At 50.7% G+C, this 17,520-nt stretch overlaps 1 protein-coding gene across 1 annotated transcript in view; it reads right to left on the reverse strand.

Annotated features, from left to right (window-relative positions):
- Positions 1-436: 436 nt before the first annotated feature.
- Positions 437-17,520, reverse strand: part of FBN3 (fibrillin 3) — a 77,321-nt gene continuing 60,237 nt past the window's right edge. The window contains exons 57-64 of the mRNA XM_037824424.1: positions 9,575-9,700; positions 8,901-9,023; positions 8,542-8,658; positions 7,596-7,724; positions 7,382-7,501; positions 5,760-5,994; positions 4,890-5,040; positions 437-2,157 (exon numbers count right to left, since the gene is read on the reverse strand). Coding sequence (XP_037680352.1) covers positions 1,819-2,157; positions 4,890-5,040; positions 5,760-5,994; positions 7,382-7,501; positions 7,596-7,724; positions 8,542-8,658; positions 8,901-9,023; positions 9,575-9,700 — 1,340 coding nt within the window. The 3' untranslated portion in view covers positions 437-1,818. The remainder of the gene's footprint in view (positions 2,158-4,889; positions 5,041-5,759; positions 5,995-7,381; positions 7,502-7,595; positions 7,725-8,541; positions 8,659-8,900; positions 9,024-9,574; positions 9,701-17,520) is intronic.

The following is a 17,520-nucleotide window of genomic DNA, read 5'->3' on the forward strand; positions in this document are numbered from 1 at the left end:
GTCCCAGATGGTGGCTGTGGGCAAATTTGCTCACTCTTCCAGGGCCTCTTTTTTTGCATCTGTGCAATCGGGGTTGCCAGGCTCACTCTGCCTGGATGCCAGGGCCGTGGTGAGGCCCGCTGATGGACAGAACTGCCCTCTGCCAGCTCTGCGCAGAGGGCTCGTGGCCAGGCACCAGCAACAGCGCTGCGGGCGGGGCAGATCTATGCATCAGGGACCCCCTGGGGACACTCACCTGACTGAGGGCCTCATATGCTGCAGTTTCCATAATGACAGAGTTCTGGATGAAAACCCTGTGCACCGTCTCTACAAGAGGCAGTTTGGGGCCAGGGTGTAGACTCAGAGAAACATGAGAGACGTCAGGCCCCACCACACAGTATGTCTAAGCCTCGGTTTCCCTCTATCAAATGGGGATGATGACACAGTGCCCATCTCATAGGGGATTTATTGACACTAAATGTGCTTTGACACGCACACACACAATACACAGTCACTGTTAGCTGTTAATGTTAAGAGTATCCGGCCATTAGCATACAGACTTTGTAAAAGGATATTCGGTAGATCTGACCCAAAACAGCCAGGTGGGATGGCACAGTAGTTAACAGTATGGACGCTGGCACAACTGCCTGACTTTGAACCTGGCTCTGCCACCTACAAGCTGGTGTGGCTTGGGCAAGTGTCAATCTTTCTGAGCCTCAGTTTTCCCATCTGTGAAACAGGGATGAGAATAACCGTCTCTATTTCCTGGGGTTGTAGTGAGGGCCAACACTTATAAAACACTCCAACTGGCACAAGGCATGCAGCATGGGGTCAGGAAGTGTTAGCCACTATGACTGTCAGTGAACCCACGAGGACGCCCAATGGCCACCACTCATAGCCGGCTCTGGCTTTGCAACAATCTGAGGTCCAAACTCGGCAGAGCTCAAATGCACACTGGGATTGTGTCCCCCAACCCAAGTGGTGGCCAGTCTTTCCCATCATCCATCTCTCACCTAAGCTTTCTCCTCAGGGCCTAGGCTGGACCTCCAGCTGCTCCATGCATGAGCCTTGCCTGGCCAGGCCAAGAGAACTTGCCAGGTGACAGGTTTAACCCAAAATAACTTTACTGTTATCTTTGTTTCTTACATAAAAGCATCTTCAGGACCCTACCCAGCCTCCCAAGGTGGGGGGTGGTGGGACAAACAAGGATGCAAATGTGTGCCCCCAATTCTGGTGGCCTTGGGGCCCCGTAGCCCTTCTGCTCTGAGAGAAGTGCTCCACTCCCACCCCAGCTCCCCGTCTCCCCTGGCCGACCACCCTGGGCGAGCCACAGTGCAGTATAGAAGATACAGTGAGTGAGGACCCCTCCCTGACCCTGGTTGCAGGGGGTGGAGGGTGCAAGCCGCGACTTCCAGCCATCTCCAGGAAAAGCTGAGTGTTGGGGTCCCCCAGGCACACACAGAGGACTAGGCAGGGGCTGGCTCGCCCGAGGTCATCGAGTTTCACTTCTCCTGAGTTCTGAGGTTTGACCTGATCAGCCATGGCTGCAGGCTGCTGGGATCAATCCTTCCCAGCGTCTGAGTGTCCCATTTCTGGGGTGGAGGTTGAGATGGGGACCCTGGGGCCCATTGAGGTGACAGCTCATAACCAGGGTCTCCCCATGGTGTGCAGCGAGCAGTGACATCAGAGTTTCCCACAACACTGTGGAGTTTCCCACTCTCCCATGGAAACAGGCCGAGCTGGGCAGTGCCCATGCAGTGCGGTTGCAGAGGGGGCTGTCACCCTGCTTGGGGTTACAGAAGGGTTCTGGGCCAGGAGGGAGGTTTGGGCTCCTCTCAACTAGAGCAGCTGCAGCTGCACCTTCAGCCGCAAGGCCTGACCCCCAGACCCAGGCCACCCCTCTAAATGGGTGCCCCAGGGCCTTGCCACGCTCACAACCTCCAGCTGGTAGGTTCCAGGACCTGGTCTCCGATGCCCCAGCTGCAGAGAGCTGAGACCACGGAGGTGATGCATTCGGAAGAAGCCTTGGTTGTTGCCGCGGGCAATGACATAGCGGACCCGGCCGCCCAGACTCTGCAGTGCTGGCCGCAGCTCCAGGATGTGCTCAGCCTGGCCCAGGCATGAGAGGTTCAAGCCCAAGGTCAGCGGGGCCTCTGAGTCCAGGCTGGCCAGGCTCACCTGGGGAGGAAGACTAGGTCAGGGAGAAGTGGGATGCAGTGGGGAAGGTGGGCCTGAGGATGGGGGTGGGGTCAAAGAGGAGATTTTAGACAATATCTGAAGTTGAAGAAAAGGTTTAGCTGAAGGTATAGACACTGAGGCAGGAAGGCTGAGGCTGGTCTTGCTAGAAAAGTATGCCTGTCACATCTGTGCAAAGAAAGGCACACGGGTGGCCGCTTTTACCCACGCTGACTCCAGACTCCTAGTCTCAGGTGATGGATCTTGCTCAGACCCTGCCATCCTAGACCGAGGGAATCGAAGATTTGGTTTAGATATCCAGAGGGGGTCAAGCAGATGGCACAAGACCCCAGATCCCCAAGGTCACTCAGAGGCAGCCCAAGGAGGCTGGTGTAACGGTCAAGAGCCTTGCAGCAGAAGCCAGCCCCAGAGAGAATGCCGAAGCAGACCCACCAAGAGAAACCAAACCTAAGATCCGGCTGCCCCAGAGAGGAGAGCGAATGAGTGCCAGGGAGAAGAGCCACCCAACAGCTTTCCGGTTCCCAGGAAGCCGGCTGCACTTCCTGCATCTGGGCTCCTGGAGAGCCCCTTGTGTGCAGATGACAAACCCCCCTTTATCCGAGCTCCTCTGGGCTCGTTCCCGATCCTGGCAGCTGGACAGGGCCCTGAATAAGACAGTGAGCCTCAATGGCAGGGCTGGGTGATGTATCCAATCACACAGGAGTTTATCTGTGTTTTCTTATCCTTTGCTCTGGGCAGGGCTGTGTCCTGTTTTGGCTAATTTACATGCAGATGGAGTGTTTTAAGGTTGTGTTAAAGTGAAAGCTATTTCTGTTCCCCAGCCCCTGGGTTCCGGAGATTTCAGAGCGTCCCAGGACTGTGGCTCAGACGTGTGCTCTTACTGTCACCTGCTGGCCATTAGGGGTATTGCAGGCAAAGACCATTGGCCCAGATTTGCTCATGCCCCTCCCAGAAGCTGTCCTCTGAGAACTACTCCACCCGTATTAAGTACCAACAGCTTACAAAACCGACACAGCTACTAGGGAATCATATATGCAGTTGCAGTTTTTCCCAGCAAAAAGAGGGGTTAAAAAAAGAAACAGAAGGGAAAAAGAGCACAAAGAGATAATCCACATTGAATTAACCTAATATGGCAAGCCCCCATCCCACTTCTGGCTTTATTTTTCACTTCTGGCTTTATTTTTCCCCATAGCACTTATCGTGCATTATATTTTCCATGTGTTTTGAAATACTATGCATTTTACTCATTGTCTGCCTCTCCTGCTGGAATAGCAGCCCCAGGAGGGTAGGGATTTGTGTCTTTCTTGTTTATTGCTGTATCCCCCATACCTGTTACGGTGTACAAGGCATAGTATGTGTTCAGTAAAACCTATGAATGAATTTGGTCCCAGGAGCTGTCTGCAGGGGGCTGAGCCTGGAATAATGGCTTCCATGCTCAAGTGACAATGTTTTTTGGAAACAACAGAAAGTGATAGCCTCAGAAGATGGTAACCATAGGGTGCCTAGGATGTCAGGCCGTGAAGACTAAGGCCACTGGTGAAAGAAAAGGCTTATGATGTAGCCATAGAATCCCTGCTCTCCTCTTTTCAAGTTCTGTAACTTGGGCCTAGGACCAAACCTCTCTGAACCTCAGTTTCCCAATTTGTAAAATGGGGCTAACGGTGGCATCAACACCTCCCAGAGTTGTCGTATGGATTGAGAGTTTGTGAAAGAAAAATGCATTGAGTCGTGCCTGTACCCAGTAGGTGCTTAATAAATGCTTGGCCTTCAGAACCACTGGTTGATGGTGGCAGGACCAACGAGCAGTGGGCTCCGGCTCTCTGACTGAAGGGCAACCAGGCCAAGTCTGCAGCAAAACCACTCTCCCTGCAAACCCTGGTGGTCAGGGTCCCGGCTGGAATGGCCAGGGATGGCAGGTGACAGAGCCGCAGGCACGCTCTGCTGTCACTGCGGGGCTGAGGGACATGGGGAGGACTCCTGCAGCTTTTAGAGACAAGGTGGGTATGGGGGCTGGAGCACAGCTCTAGGAGTGTCACGGGCCCAAGAAGGGGGTAGGGTGTGCCAGGTTGGGACCTACCTCTCCTGGGGCCCTGAGATAAAGGACTCATTTCCCCAAAGGTCATGCAGGAAGGGAGCTTGGGCTTGCCCTGGGCTGGGAACCAGATGGGTGCCCATGGGGGTTGTTGCCGGGAGGGGAGGCGGGGAATCAGGGACAGGGTGACGAGTGGGCAGAAGCAGAGGGTCTGAAGGAGGAAAGAAGTAAGGGGCTGTTAAGCTGGTGCTCTGGGCTCTACTGGCCCTAAATCCAGAGGTCAAGGGCTCCCAGGGAGGGCTTTGCCAGCCAGGTGAGGGGTGACATCTCTGGGGCATGGGTTGGGGGTACCTAGGCACTAGGGGTACAGGTAAGGCTGGGTGCCTAGGCAATGGGGTGCAGGCAGGGCTGGGGGTACCTAGGATTGCTCCTAATTTGGAGTGCCATGGAAGGACCCCACTAGAAGCAACCCAGCCCTCTCAGAGTCCATGCGGGGGCTGCCTGATTTACCCCAGGAGGAGAGGGTGGGCTGCTCAGGAGCCTGTGTCCCCTAAGGGTCCCTGAGAGCAATCCCAGGACTGAGGGAATTCAGGAGGCCCAGGCAGGACCACAGCCTCCTTCCCATCCCCTGGCTGCCCCCTCCTACTGCCCACACCCCATGCCCAGCACAGTTCCATGGTACCTGGTGGTCCCCGTTGGCGCTGCGCCGTGGCCGGTCCCGTGGGGAGAGGCCGTTGATCTTGCACTCATAGCAGGCTTCAGGAGACAGGAGCTCCTCCTCATCTCCCACCTCCTGGGTTCCTGGGCTGAAGCCCAGGCCAGAGACACAGTGCCTAAGGCAGAGTGGGGGAGGCAGGGCCTTCAGGGGCTGCCTGGGCAGACCTCCCAGCCAACCACCATCCCCCCCAGGATACCACTCTGAGCCAGGCTGCTGAGGTGGGGTGCAAATGCTGGTGTGCAAATGTGCCTTCCCCTTCAGGCCAGTGTGGTTCCATGTGCAGCGAGTGTGCACGTATTTGTACATCACTGGATTTACCTTGGCACAGGTGTGAGCCTGCAGGCACCGAGGAATGATGGCATGGGTGTGCACATGTGTACACCAGAATGTGCAAATGTGCATGGGTACGTGCCTAAGACTTCCAGGGACGTGTGCATGGGGTGCACATAGGAGTGATGACATGTACATGAACACGCATGCACTCAGGGAGGATGGCGCATGTGTGCACGTGTGTGCATACCAGGAAGTGTGCCTGCGTGAATTCTTGTGCATATGGATCCACCAGGAGGTGGCACATACCTCTGTGGACAGCAGGTGGACAGGAGCACAGTGGGGATGGCTACAGGGTAGTGGCGTGTGAAACTGTGTGCTCCCAGGTTGGGGACTACATGCACAGACATGGGTGCTGCTGACGTCGCGCGTCCTGGCTCTCTGTGCACATGTGTGTGCAAGTCTGTGTGTCCACACAGTGAGAGCTCCTCCCAGTTGAGGCCTCAGTGTGTGCACAAGACCTGTGTGCAGCCTGCCCCTGTCCGCCCTGCTTGAGCCTCTCACCCTTGCCCAGCCCGGAAGTAGCCTTGGGGGCAGCCGCAGAGGAAGCCGCCAGGGGTGTTGGCACAGCCATAGCTACAGGGTCCGCCCCGCACAGCACACTCATCCACGTCCTGGCAGCCCCCCAGGGCCTGGTCGAAGTCGAAGCCCGAGGGGCAGACACAGCGGAAGCTGCCCAGAGTGTTGTGGCAGGTGGCGCTGCCGCAGGCCACGGGTGACAGCACACACTCGTTCTCATCTGGGGTCCAGAAGAGGGAAGGGAGGACAGGGGATGGCAGGGGGTGGTGGACTTTGCACACCCAGCACCTTCCATCTGGGGGCACTCCCCCTCCCTACTGGGCCCGGCCAGCTCTGGCTCCTCTTCCTGAGCCCAGGCCGACCGTCAGAGCCTCCCGCAAGCTCACCGTCCCGTCCCCCCTCCACGGCCTCCCCTTTATGCTCCTTCACATCCCACCCACCCCGCCACCCTGGCCCTGTGGTTCTCCCTTGAAGCACTTCTCAAAACTTCACATAAATCCTGAAACATGGAATGATATAGAACAAGGTTTCTCAGCCTCAGAAGTGTTGACATTTGGGGATGGAGAGTTCTTTGCTATCGGGACCACCCTGGGTGTTGTATGAGACTTAGCAGCATCCCTGCCTCTTCCCAACAGATGCCAGTAAGAAACCCCGTCCCAGTTGTGGCAATCAAAAGTGTCTCCAAGACACTTGGAAAAGTCCCCTAATGGGCAAGAAAGGTCCCCCGTTAAAAACCACTGCTCTAATTGATGCCTGTCTCCCCTCCGCCCACGAGCCCCAACACCTGGGCAGGGTGGTCCCCGAGGCCCAGTGAGCACAGGGCAGGTCCTCAGATAACAAAGGCTGAAGGAATGAAGGAGTTAAGTACACGGAGGAGGTGATGGGCTGTGAATGAGGAACGGACAGCAGAGGCTAACAGTCTGTGCAATCCCAGGGAGTGGGGAGGGAAGATGGAGAACTTAGCTGAGGATCCAAGACGAGGGCAGGGGGAGCAGCTGGAGAAGACAGAGAGAGGAAGGCTGCATCAGCGAGGCCACGGGCGAGCAGGGACAGCTGCATCACTGAGGCTGCGGGAGGAGACAGAGTCCAGGAGGGGCAGCAGCCGAGCTCAGAGCAGCAGAGGTTGAGGGTGAGGGCTGAGGGGAGGTGGCGGAGAGGGTTGCCGGAGAGTAGGTCCCGACAAGGGCAGAGGGTGAAAATCAAACTGCAGGGGAGGAACGAAACAGGGAGAGGACGAGGCTGTTCTTATCATTAGGAGTAGCAAAGAGAAGTGAGAGGCAGGGAAGGCTTGGGACAGCAGGCTTGCCCCCAAAGGAGGGTCTCTGCAACAGCTGGGGCAGACAGGCAGCACACATGCCCAACTTCTGCTTCCCACACCTGAGGCAGACATCACTAATCAATCACAGCACATTTTCCCAGCCATCTGCACTGCTGAGGATCACGCCCCACAAAGTGGACATGACAGCTTTGCAGCCCTGGTTTGCAGCCCCCCGACTCCCAGCCTCCCCAGCAATGGGGAGTTCAAGGCCTTCCTGCAGAACGGCAGTTCCTGCTCTGGAATTATTCCAGTACAGGGGCCTGGCTCCCTCCCAGCCCCTGCCACTCACCCACACACTGGTCCCACCGGGAGTGTGGGGTGAAGCCCTGGCGGCAGCCACAGCGGTAGCCTCCCAGCTCGTTCTGACAGCCGTGCTGGCATCGGTGAGGCCCAGTGCACTCATCCACATCTGAGAGGCAGAGGGAGAGGGGAGTAAGGGCTCACCCCACGGTCCTCAGACTCCACTCTCCGTTCCTCAGCCCCACCCCGGTACCCGATGCTACCTTGGCAGCCACGGCCTGAACTGTCCGGAGTGAAGCCCGGATGGCACTCACAGCGGAAGCCACCTGGGGCATTGTGGCAGCGCCCCTGGGTACCACATGGGTCGGGCCAGGCCAAGCACTCGTCCTTGTCTGCAGAGGGCAGAGAATGGGCAGGGTCGCCTGGTGGCTCAAGGATCCACATCGGGGACCACAGCTCTGGGCCTACCACCCAAACCACTGTGCGGCTTCAGGCAAGTCCCTGAACCTCTCTGTACCTCAGTTTCCCCTCTACAGACCCATCCCCATCCATACAGTTCCTACCTTGTAGAAATGCTGTAAAGGGCCAGATTGCAAATATTTTCAACTTTTTGGGCTGTTCAAGTCTGTTCCAACTACTCAACTCTGCCATTACAGCACAGACAATACATAAGTGAATGGCCGTGGCTCTGTTCCAATAAACTTTTATTAATGAAAGGCAGTAGGGGGCCGGACTTTGCCAATGCCTGGTCTAGACACACCGCCTGGTACGCAGTAGGTGCTAACTGAATGGGTTAGTCAGGGACTGAACGGGACCACCCCTGGCTGAGCTCAGCCCTTGGGGAGGTCTGGTTCTCTCTTGGGGCCACTAGACACAAAAGAACATGGCAGTGACAGATACTTTTGCAGCTTTAGTTTTTGAACCAACATCCCCTTTGGACTGAGTGAGGCCCCAGGTTTTCGGGAGCTCTCTGGGGAGGCCCTAGGAGAGAGACCCAGCAGAGAAATTTCAGGGATGAAGGCAGCTGCCCTGAGAAAGAAGATCAAGGCTCTAGACACCAACAGGACTAGAAAGCAAGGACTCTGCTCCAATCACCCCTACACTCCCATTGCCTGGCAAACACCGAGTGCTTGATCCTCATTTGTTGCACAAATGAGTGAAGGCAGGGCTTGCAGGCCCACTGCTACACCAGCTGCAACTGGCGCTCACCAAAGCAGGCCTGGTGGTGCTGGGTGAAGCCGGGGGGACAGCGGCAGGTGAAAGCGCCGACGGTGTTGACGCAGAGGAACTGGCAGTTGTGCTGCTTGGAGGAACACTCATCCAGGTCTGTGGCACAGATGGTCCCCAAAGAGCTCAGGGCAGGGCCAGGTGGGAGCCGAGGGCTTTCCAGGGGCTGCTCCCGCCATCTCCGGACAGAGGGGACAGTGGGAGAAAGGCCCTGGAGATGGCGCCTGGCTCCCAGAGGGCGTCTGTGCAGGGCGGAGGGTTGTGTCTGAAGGAGAGAAGCCGGGGGCAGCCCTGGAGGGACAGGGATGGGACGCCATCGGGAGTGGGGGGCGGGCAGTCACCTCTGCAGGCCCTGCCATCCTCCTCCAGCAGGTAGCCGCGGGGACAGGCGCACAGGAAGCTGCCCTCTGTGTTTTTGCAGAGGAAGGTGCACGGCTTGGGGACCTGGCTGCACTCGTCCACATCTAGAGGGAACAGTGACATGAAGGGGGATCAGACATTCCTGGAGGAGTCCGCCTCCTTCCCAGACCCCAGCCACCCGGAATGTGCAGACTTACACCAGGGGTCAGCAAACATCAAAAGCCGGACAGTAAATACTGTCGGCTTTGCGGGCTATGTGGTCTCAGTTTCAACTAGTGAACTCCACCTTCTTGGCACCGAAGCTACGAGTAAACACATACGCGTGGCCATGTGCCGAAAAATAATTTTTTTAACAGATATGGTGAAGGGCCGTAGTTTGCTGACCACTTAGACAAATACCTGCAATTCCAAGTGAAATTGAAAACCTCAGAATATGCATAGTCCCGGGAGAAAGGAAACCAGAATGGGAAATAGGGAGGACCTGGGGACAATTTTACTTCTTGTCTGTTTCCTCGATTTTCTTTATGGTGCAGGCACCACTCTCTCGATGAAAACCCAGTCTTGCTAACCGAAAGGCCCCACAGAAGGCACGGGCCAGCTGCTGGGCAGGGGTCTGGCTGGGCCGGGGAGCTGGCGAGCGAGGGCTGGGGCTCACCCAGGCAGGTGATGGCAGTGGCATCTGGTGCATACCCAGCCTGGCAGTGGCAGTGGAAGGAGCCCAGGCTGTTGATGCACTCGCCACGGGGGCAGAGATGAGCAAGCACGCGGCACTCGTCGACATCTGGGGACAAGCAAGGCTTGGTTGTGGGGGGCTGGCCGCCTTGGACACCGGGGTGCATCTGCTCCCTTCTGTTCATCAGCCCTCTCCAGAGGCAAGTCCAGCCTCCCTGATGCACCCGAGTTGGCGTCTGGTGCACGTGGACCCCCCTCCTCCAGCTGCGGATTGGACCTCAGCCAGATAGGAGGGACCACTGAGGCTCCTCCCACTGAGCCCTCACCCCTACGGCCTTGCCAGCAACACAAATGGGAGCACAGACAGGGACTCCTAGCACCCAGGTTTCACACATCAGCCACACACTCAGATGCTCCTGTGGAATCACACACACTCATGGCTCCTCTGCCCCCAGACACACTCTTGCAATCACCCCCTCCTTGGCAGCCATGGGTGTCCCAGCTGTTCATATGGGATTACTCTTCTTAGCTTCATTGACACACTTGAGACACGCTCACACACAGATATACTCACACTCCCTCCTACACATGCACATGCACACTCACACCTATCTTCACAATCTCGGGAATGCAGAATCAGCTCATCTGCTCTCTCACCCATCCTCCAGTACCCAGAGGGATGTCGTGGACCCGTCATCCAGCTCACCCACACAGAACACACACTGAGTCACACACTGCCACACGCTTGATGGCACACAGACACATGCTCGTTAACAAGCTAACATACTTTGCCAGGTTGGATATATTATGTCCCTCCAAAAGCCATATTCTTTAATGCAGTCTTGTGGGGGGCAGATGTATTAGTGTTGATTAGGTTGGAATCTTTTGATTGAATGTTTCCATGGAGATGTGACTCAATCAACTGTGGACGAAACATTTGATTAAATTATTTCCATGGAGATATTGACCCCACCCATTCAGGATGGGTCTTGATTTAACCACTTGCTCACAAGCAGAAGGAGCTCAGAGCAGATGAGAGGGACATTTCGGAGAGAAGCTAAGAGCTGACACTGACGCTAATACTTGGAGATCCTTGGAGACGTCTGGAGATGCTAGCCCAGAGTTTGCTCTGGGAAAGCTAAGAGAGGACCCCAACGCTTAGATGCACAGAAGATGAAGAAGCTAAGACAGACCCAGAGACATTTTGGGGAAAGCCATTTTGAAATGCAACCTGGAAGCAAAGGAACAGCAGATGCCAGCCACATGCCTTCTCAGCTGACAGAAGTGTTCCGGATGCCATCAGCCATGCTTCAGTGAAGGTATCATCTTCTGGATGCTTTACTTTGGATGCTTTTATGGCCTCAGAACTGTATATTTGTAACTTAATAAACCCCCTTTATAAAAGCTGATCTATTTCCGGTATTATGCATCATAGCAGCATTAGCAAACCAGAACACATCCATACAAACACATGCAGCTCCTGCCCATAAAAACACAGGCCAGGCCCTGCCCTGATCAAGATGATGGAATGAGGTTTTGGAGTCCACCTCCCATAGGAGCTTTGAACAACAACTAAGAACAGCCAGAAACATCTTTCTAAATGCTCCAGGGAACAGTTAAAAGACTACAGTAATAGGGCGAGTGCCGAATCAAGATAAAGGCAACTTAAAAGTGGCAGGAGCTCATGGTGCACTGGCTGACCCCTCCCCAGCTTGGCATGGAGCTGGCCCACACTCCCGGCATGGAAGCCTGGACCTGGTTCTGGAGAAAGCAAAGGGACCCTTATGCACATACTGGGAGCATGTATGTCCAGCCCAGTGTCTGGTGGCAGCCTGGGGACTGAACCAGGATACTCATCGCAGGCTCGCTGTCCCACAACTTGCCCTGCATGCAGAAGGTGGCTTACAGAGCTCTGCTACTGAACATTGTGGGACAGCAGTCAAGTCACAGCTGCCTGGAGTAAGGAATTGCTGGCAGTGGGACCTATAGTGCAATGCCCAGAACTGTGAGGAAATTGTTTCCTAAGGAAGAGGGGATATTTGTATCCCTGAAAATGGGGGAATTCCTAGGGCTGGCTTGCCCAAGACAAGATTTGTTTTGGTCTCGATATATTCTCTAAACTCATTGTATGTATAAGCTCTGAAGGACAGAACTCACACAGGATAATCTGCAAAGACTAGAGGTGTTCTTTCCTTCCTCCCTTCCTTCTCTCTCCCTCCCTCCCACTTCATTCCTTCCTCCCTCCTACCTCCTCTTCCTTCCTTCCTTCCTTCCTTCCTTTGTTTCTTTCTTATTTCCTTCCTTTCTTTCTTTTTTGGTAGCTCCTGGCATTTGGGAAACACTCTGTCATAACACTAGTTAGATACAAGCTTAAGGAACAGATGCCTCAGAGTCTAAATTCTAGAAATAACACATTAAAATATCAAAATGTTCAGGTTTCAACAAAGAAACAGGAAGCAATAGCCCAGGCAAAGGAGAAGATACCAGACCTGGGACACACTAGATTAAAAAAAAATTGTTTTAAATAAGGTCCTAATTATGCTCAAAGAGCTAAAAAGAAAATATGATGAAGAACTATGAGAAATCAGGAAAACCAGAGATGAACCCAAAGAAAATACTGGAGAGATGGAAATTTTCAGAAGAAACCAAATAAAGTTGAAAACCACAGTTACAGAAATTAAAAATTCCCTAGAGGGGTGCAATAGCAGATTGGAGCTGGAAGAAGAAAGAATCAGAGAACTTGAAGATAAGACCATTAAAATTATGCAGTCTGAGGAGTAGAAGGAAGAAAGAACAAAGAAAAGTGAACAGAGCCAGAGGAACCTGTGGGATATCAATATACACGTTATGGGACTCCTAGGTGGAAAAAAGAGAAAGGGACAGAGAGACTGTTCAAATAAATAATGGCTAAAAACTTCTCAAATGTAAGGAAAGACAAGAATCTACACATCCAAGAAGCTCAATGAACTCCAAATAGGATAAACCCAAAGACCCACACCAAGACATAATCAAACTGTTGAATGCCGAAGAGAAAGAGTGAATTATGGGAGCAACAAGAGATAAGCCATGTGTGACATGCAGGGGAGCCTCAATAAGATTAAGTGCTGATTTCTCTTTGGAAACCATGGAGACAAAAAGACAGTGGGATGACATATTTAAAGTGCCGAAAGCGAAATACTGCCACCCAAGAATTCTTATCCAGCAAACTCTTTCAAAAATGAGGGTGGAATGTGGGAGGCGGGGCAAGATGGCAGACTGGTGAGCTGTATGTTTTAGTTACTCCTCCAGGAAAGTAGGTAAAAAGCCAGGAACTGCGTGGACTGGACACCACAGAGCAATCTGTCTTTGGGCATACTTCATACAACACTCATGAAAACGTGGAACTGCTGAGATCAGCGAAATCTGTAAGTTTTTGCGGCCAGGGGACCCGCGCCCCTCCCTGCCGGGCTCAGTCCCGGGGGAGGAGGGGCTGTCAGCTCCAGGAAGGAGAAGGGAGAATTGCAGTGGCTGCTCTTACCGGAAACTCATTCTACTGATTCAAACTCCAACCATAGATAGACTGAGGCCAGACACCAGAGACTCTGAGAGCAGCCAGCCCAGCAGAGAGGAGACAGGCATAGAAAAAAAAACAACACGAAAAACTCCAAAATAAAAGCAGAGGATTTTTGGAGTTCTGGTGAACACAGAAAGGGGAAGGGCGGAGATCAGGCCTTGAGGCGCATATGCAAATCCCGAAGCAAGGCTGATCTCTCTGCCCTGGGCACTTTTCCTTAATGGCCCTGGTTGCTTTGTCTATTAGCATTTCAATAACCCATTAGATCTCTGAGGAGGGCCGTTTTTTTTTTTTTAGGTTTTTTTTTTTTTTTTTTTTTTAAATCCTTTTTGCTTTTTCTAAAACAATTACTCTAAGAAGCTCAATACAGAAAGCTTCAAAGAATTGAAATTTGGGCACGTCAAGTCAAGAGCAGAACTAAGAGAGCTCTGAGACAAAAGGCAATAATCCAGTGGCTGAGAAAATTCACTAAACAACACAACTTCCCAAGAAAAGGGGGGTGTCCGCTCACAGCCACCATCCTGGTGGACAGGAAACACTCCTGCCCATCGCCAGCCCCATAGCCCAGAGCTGCCCCAGACAACCCAGTGTGACGGAAGTGCTTCAAATAACAGGCACACACCACAAAACTGGGCGTGGACATTAGCCTTCCCTGCAACCTCAGCTGAATGTCCCAGAGCTGGGAAGGGGGAGCAGTGTGAATTAACAGAGCCCCATTCAGCCATCATTTGAGCAGACTGGGAGCCTCCCAACACAGCCCAGCAGCCCAGAACTGCCCTGGGGGGACGGCACCCACCTGCGACATAGCACAGTCATCCCTCAACAGAGGACCCGGGGTGCACAGCCTGGAAGAGGGGCCCACTTGCAAGTCTCAGGAGCCATACGCCAATACCAAAGACTTGTGGGTCAGTGGCAGAGACAAACTGTGGCAGGACTGAACTGAAGGATTAGACTATTGCAGTAGCTTTAAAACTCTAGGATCATCAGGGAGATTTGATTGTTAGGGCCACCCCCCCTCCCCGACTGCCCAGAAACACGCCCCACATACAGGGCAGGCAACACCAACTACACACGCAAGCTTGGGACACCAATTGGGCCCCACAAGACTCACTCCCCCACTCACCAAAAAGGCTAAGCAGGGGAGATCTGGCTTGTGGAGAACAGGTGTCTCGTGGACGCCACCTGCTGGTTAGTTAGAGAAAGTGTACTCCACGAACCTGTAGATCTGATAAATTAGAGATAAGGACTTCAACTGGTCTACAAACCCTAAAAGAACCCTATCAAGGTCAGCAAATGCCACGAGGCCAAAAACAACAGAAAATTATAAAGCATATGAAAAAAACCAGACGATATGGATAACCCAAGCCCAAGCACCCAAATCAAAAGACCAGAAGAGACACACCTAGAGCAGCTACTCAAAGAACTAAAGATGAACAATGAGACCCTAGTACGGGATATGAAGGAAATCAAGAAGACCCTAGAAGAGCATAAAGAAGACATTGCAAGACTAAATAAAAAATGGATGATCTTATGGAAATTAAAGAAACTGTTGACCAAATTAAAAAGATTCTGGACACTCATAGTACAAGACTAGAGGAAGTTGAACAACGAATCAGTGACCTGGAAGATGACAAAATGGAAAATGAAAACATAAAAGAAAGAATGGGGAAAAAAATTGAAAAACTCGAAATGGACCTCAGGGATATGATAGATAATATGAAACGTCCGAATATAAGACTCATTGGTGTCCCAGAAGGGGAAGAAAAGGGTAAAGGTCTAGGAAGAGTATTCAAAGAAATTGTTGGGGAAAACTTCCCAAATCTTCTAAACAACATAAATACACAAATCATAAATGCTCAGCGAACTCCAAATAGAATAAATCCAAAAAAACCCACTCCGAGACATATACTGATCACACTGTCAAACATAGAAGAGAAGGAGCAAGTTCTGAAAGCAGCAAGAGAAAAGCAATTCACCACATACAAAGGAAACAGCATAAGACTAAGTAGTGACTACTCAGCAGCCACCATGGAGGCGAGAAGGCAGTGGCACGATATATTTAAAATTCTGAGTGAGAGGAATTTCCAGCCAAGAATACTTTACCCAGCAAAGCTCTCCTTCAAATTTGAGGGAGAGCTTAAATTTTTCACAGACAAACAAATGCTGAGAGAATTTGCTAACAAGAGACCTGCCCTACTGGAGATACTAAAGGGAGCCCTACAGACAGAGAAACAAAGACAGGACAGAGAGACTTGGAGAAAGGTTCAGTACTAAAGAGATTCGGTACGGGTACAATAAAGGATATTAATAGAGAGAGGGAAAAATATGGCAAACATAATCCAAAGGATAAGATGGCCGATTCAAGAAATGCCTTCACGGTTTTAACGTTGAATGTAAATGGATTAAACTCCCCAATTAAAAGATATAGATTCGCAGAATGGATCAAAAAAAATGAACCATCAATATGTTGCATACAAGAGACTCATCTTAGACACAGGGACACAAAGAAACTGAAAGTGAAAGGATGGAAAAAAATATTCCATGCAAGCTACAGCCAAAAGAAAGCAGGTGTAGCAATATTAATCTCAGATAAAATAGACTTCAAATGCAGGGATGTTTTGAGAGACAAAGAAGGCCACTACATACTAATAAAAGGGGCAATTCAGCAAGAAGAAATAACAATCGTAAATGTCTATGCACCCAATCAAGGTGCCACAAAATACATGAGAGAAACATTGGCAAAACTAAAGGAAGCAATTGATGTTTCCACAATAATTGTGGGAGACTTCAACACATCACTCTCTCCTATAGATAGATCAACCAGACAGAAGACCAATAAGGAAATTGAAAACCTAAACAATCTGATAAATGAATTAGATTTAACAGACATCTACAGGACATTACATCCCAAATCACCAGGATACACATACTTTTCTAGTGCTCACGGAACTTTCTCCAGAATAGATCATATGCTGGGACATAAAACAAGCCTCAATAAATTTAAAAAGATTGAAATTATTCAAAGCACATTCTCTGACCACAATGGAATACAATTAGAAGTCAATAACCATCAGAGACTTAGAAAATTCACAAATACCTGGAGGTTAAACAACACACTCCTAAACAATCAGTGGGTTAAAGAAGAAATAGCAAGAGAAATTGCTAAATATATAGAGACGAATGAAAATGAGAACACAACATACCAAAACCTATGGGATGCAGCAAAAGCAGTGCTAAGGGGGAAATTTATAGCACTAAACGCATATATTAAAAAGGAAGAAAGAGCCAAAATCAAAGAACTAATGGATCAACTGAAGAAGCTAGAAAATGAACAGCAAACCAATCCTAAACCAAGTACAAGAAAAGAAATAACAAGGATTAAAGCAGAAATAAATGACATAGAGAACAAAAAAACAATAGAAAGGATAAATATCACCAAAAGTTGGTTCTTTGAGAAGATCAACAAGATTGACAAGCCCCTAGCTAGACTGACAAAATCAAAAAGGGAGAAGACCCATATAAACAAAATAATGAATGAAAAAGGTGACATAACTGCAGATCCTGAAGAAATTAAAAAAATTATAAGAGGATATTATGAACAACTGTATGGCAACAAACTGGATAATGTAGAAGAAATGGACAATTTCCTGGAAACATATGAACAACCTAGACTGACCAGAGAAGAAATAGAAGTCCTCAACCAACCCATCACAAGCAAAGAGATCCAATCAGTCATCAAAAATCTTCCCACAAATAAATGCCCAGGGCCAGATGGCTTCACAGGGGAATTCTACCAAACTTTCCAGAAAGAACTGACACCAATCTTACTCAAACTCTTTCAAAACATTGAAAAAAATGGAACACTACCTAATTCATTTTATGAAGCTAACATCAATCTAATACCAAAACCAGGCAAAGATGCTACAAAAAAGGAAAACTACCGGCCAATCTCCCTAATGAATATAGATGCAAAAATCCTCAACAAAATACTTGCAAATCGAATCCAAAGACACATTAAAAAAATCATACACCATGACCAAGTGGGGTTCATTCCAGGCATGCAAGGATGGTTCAACATAAGAAAAACAATCAATGTATTACAACACATTAAAAACTCGAAAGGGAAAAATCAATTGATCATCTCAATAGATGCTGAAAAAGCATTTGACAAAATCCAACATCCGTTTTTGATAAAAACACTTCAAAAGGTAGGAATTGAAGGAAACTTCCTCAACATGATAAAGAGCATATATGAAAACCCACAGCCAGCATAGTACTCAATGGTGAGAGACTGAAAGCCTTCCCTCTAAGATCAGGAACAAGACAAGGATGCCCGCTGTCACCACTGTTATTCAACATTGTGCTGGAAGTGCTAG

Source organism: Choloepus didactylus (assembly GCF_015220235.1).
Source record: "Choloepus didactylus isolate mChoDid1 chromosome 25 unlocalized genomic scaffold, mChoDid1.pri SUPER_25_unloc2, whole genome shotgun sequence".
Taxonomy (NCBI): domain Eukaryota; kingdom Metazoa; phylum Chordata; class Mammalia; order Pilosa; family Megalonychidae; genus Choloepus; species Choloepus didactylus.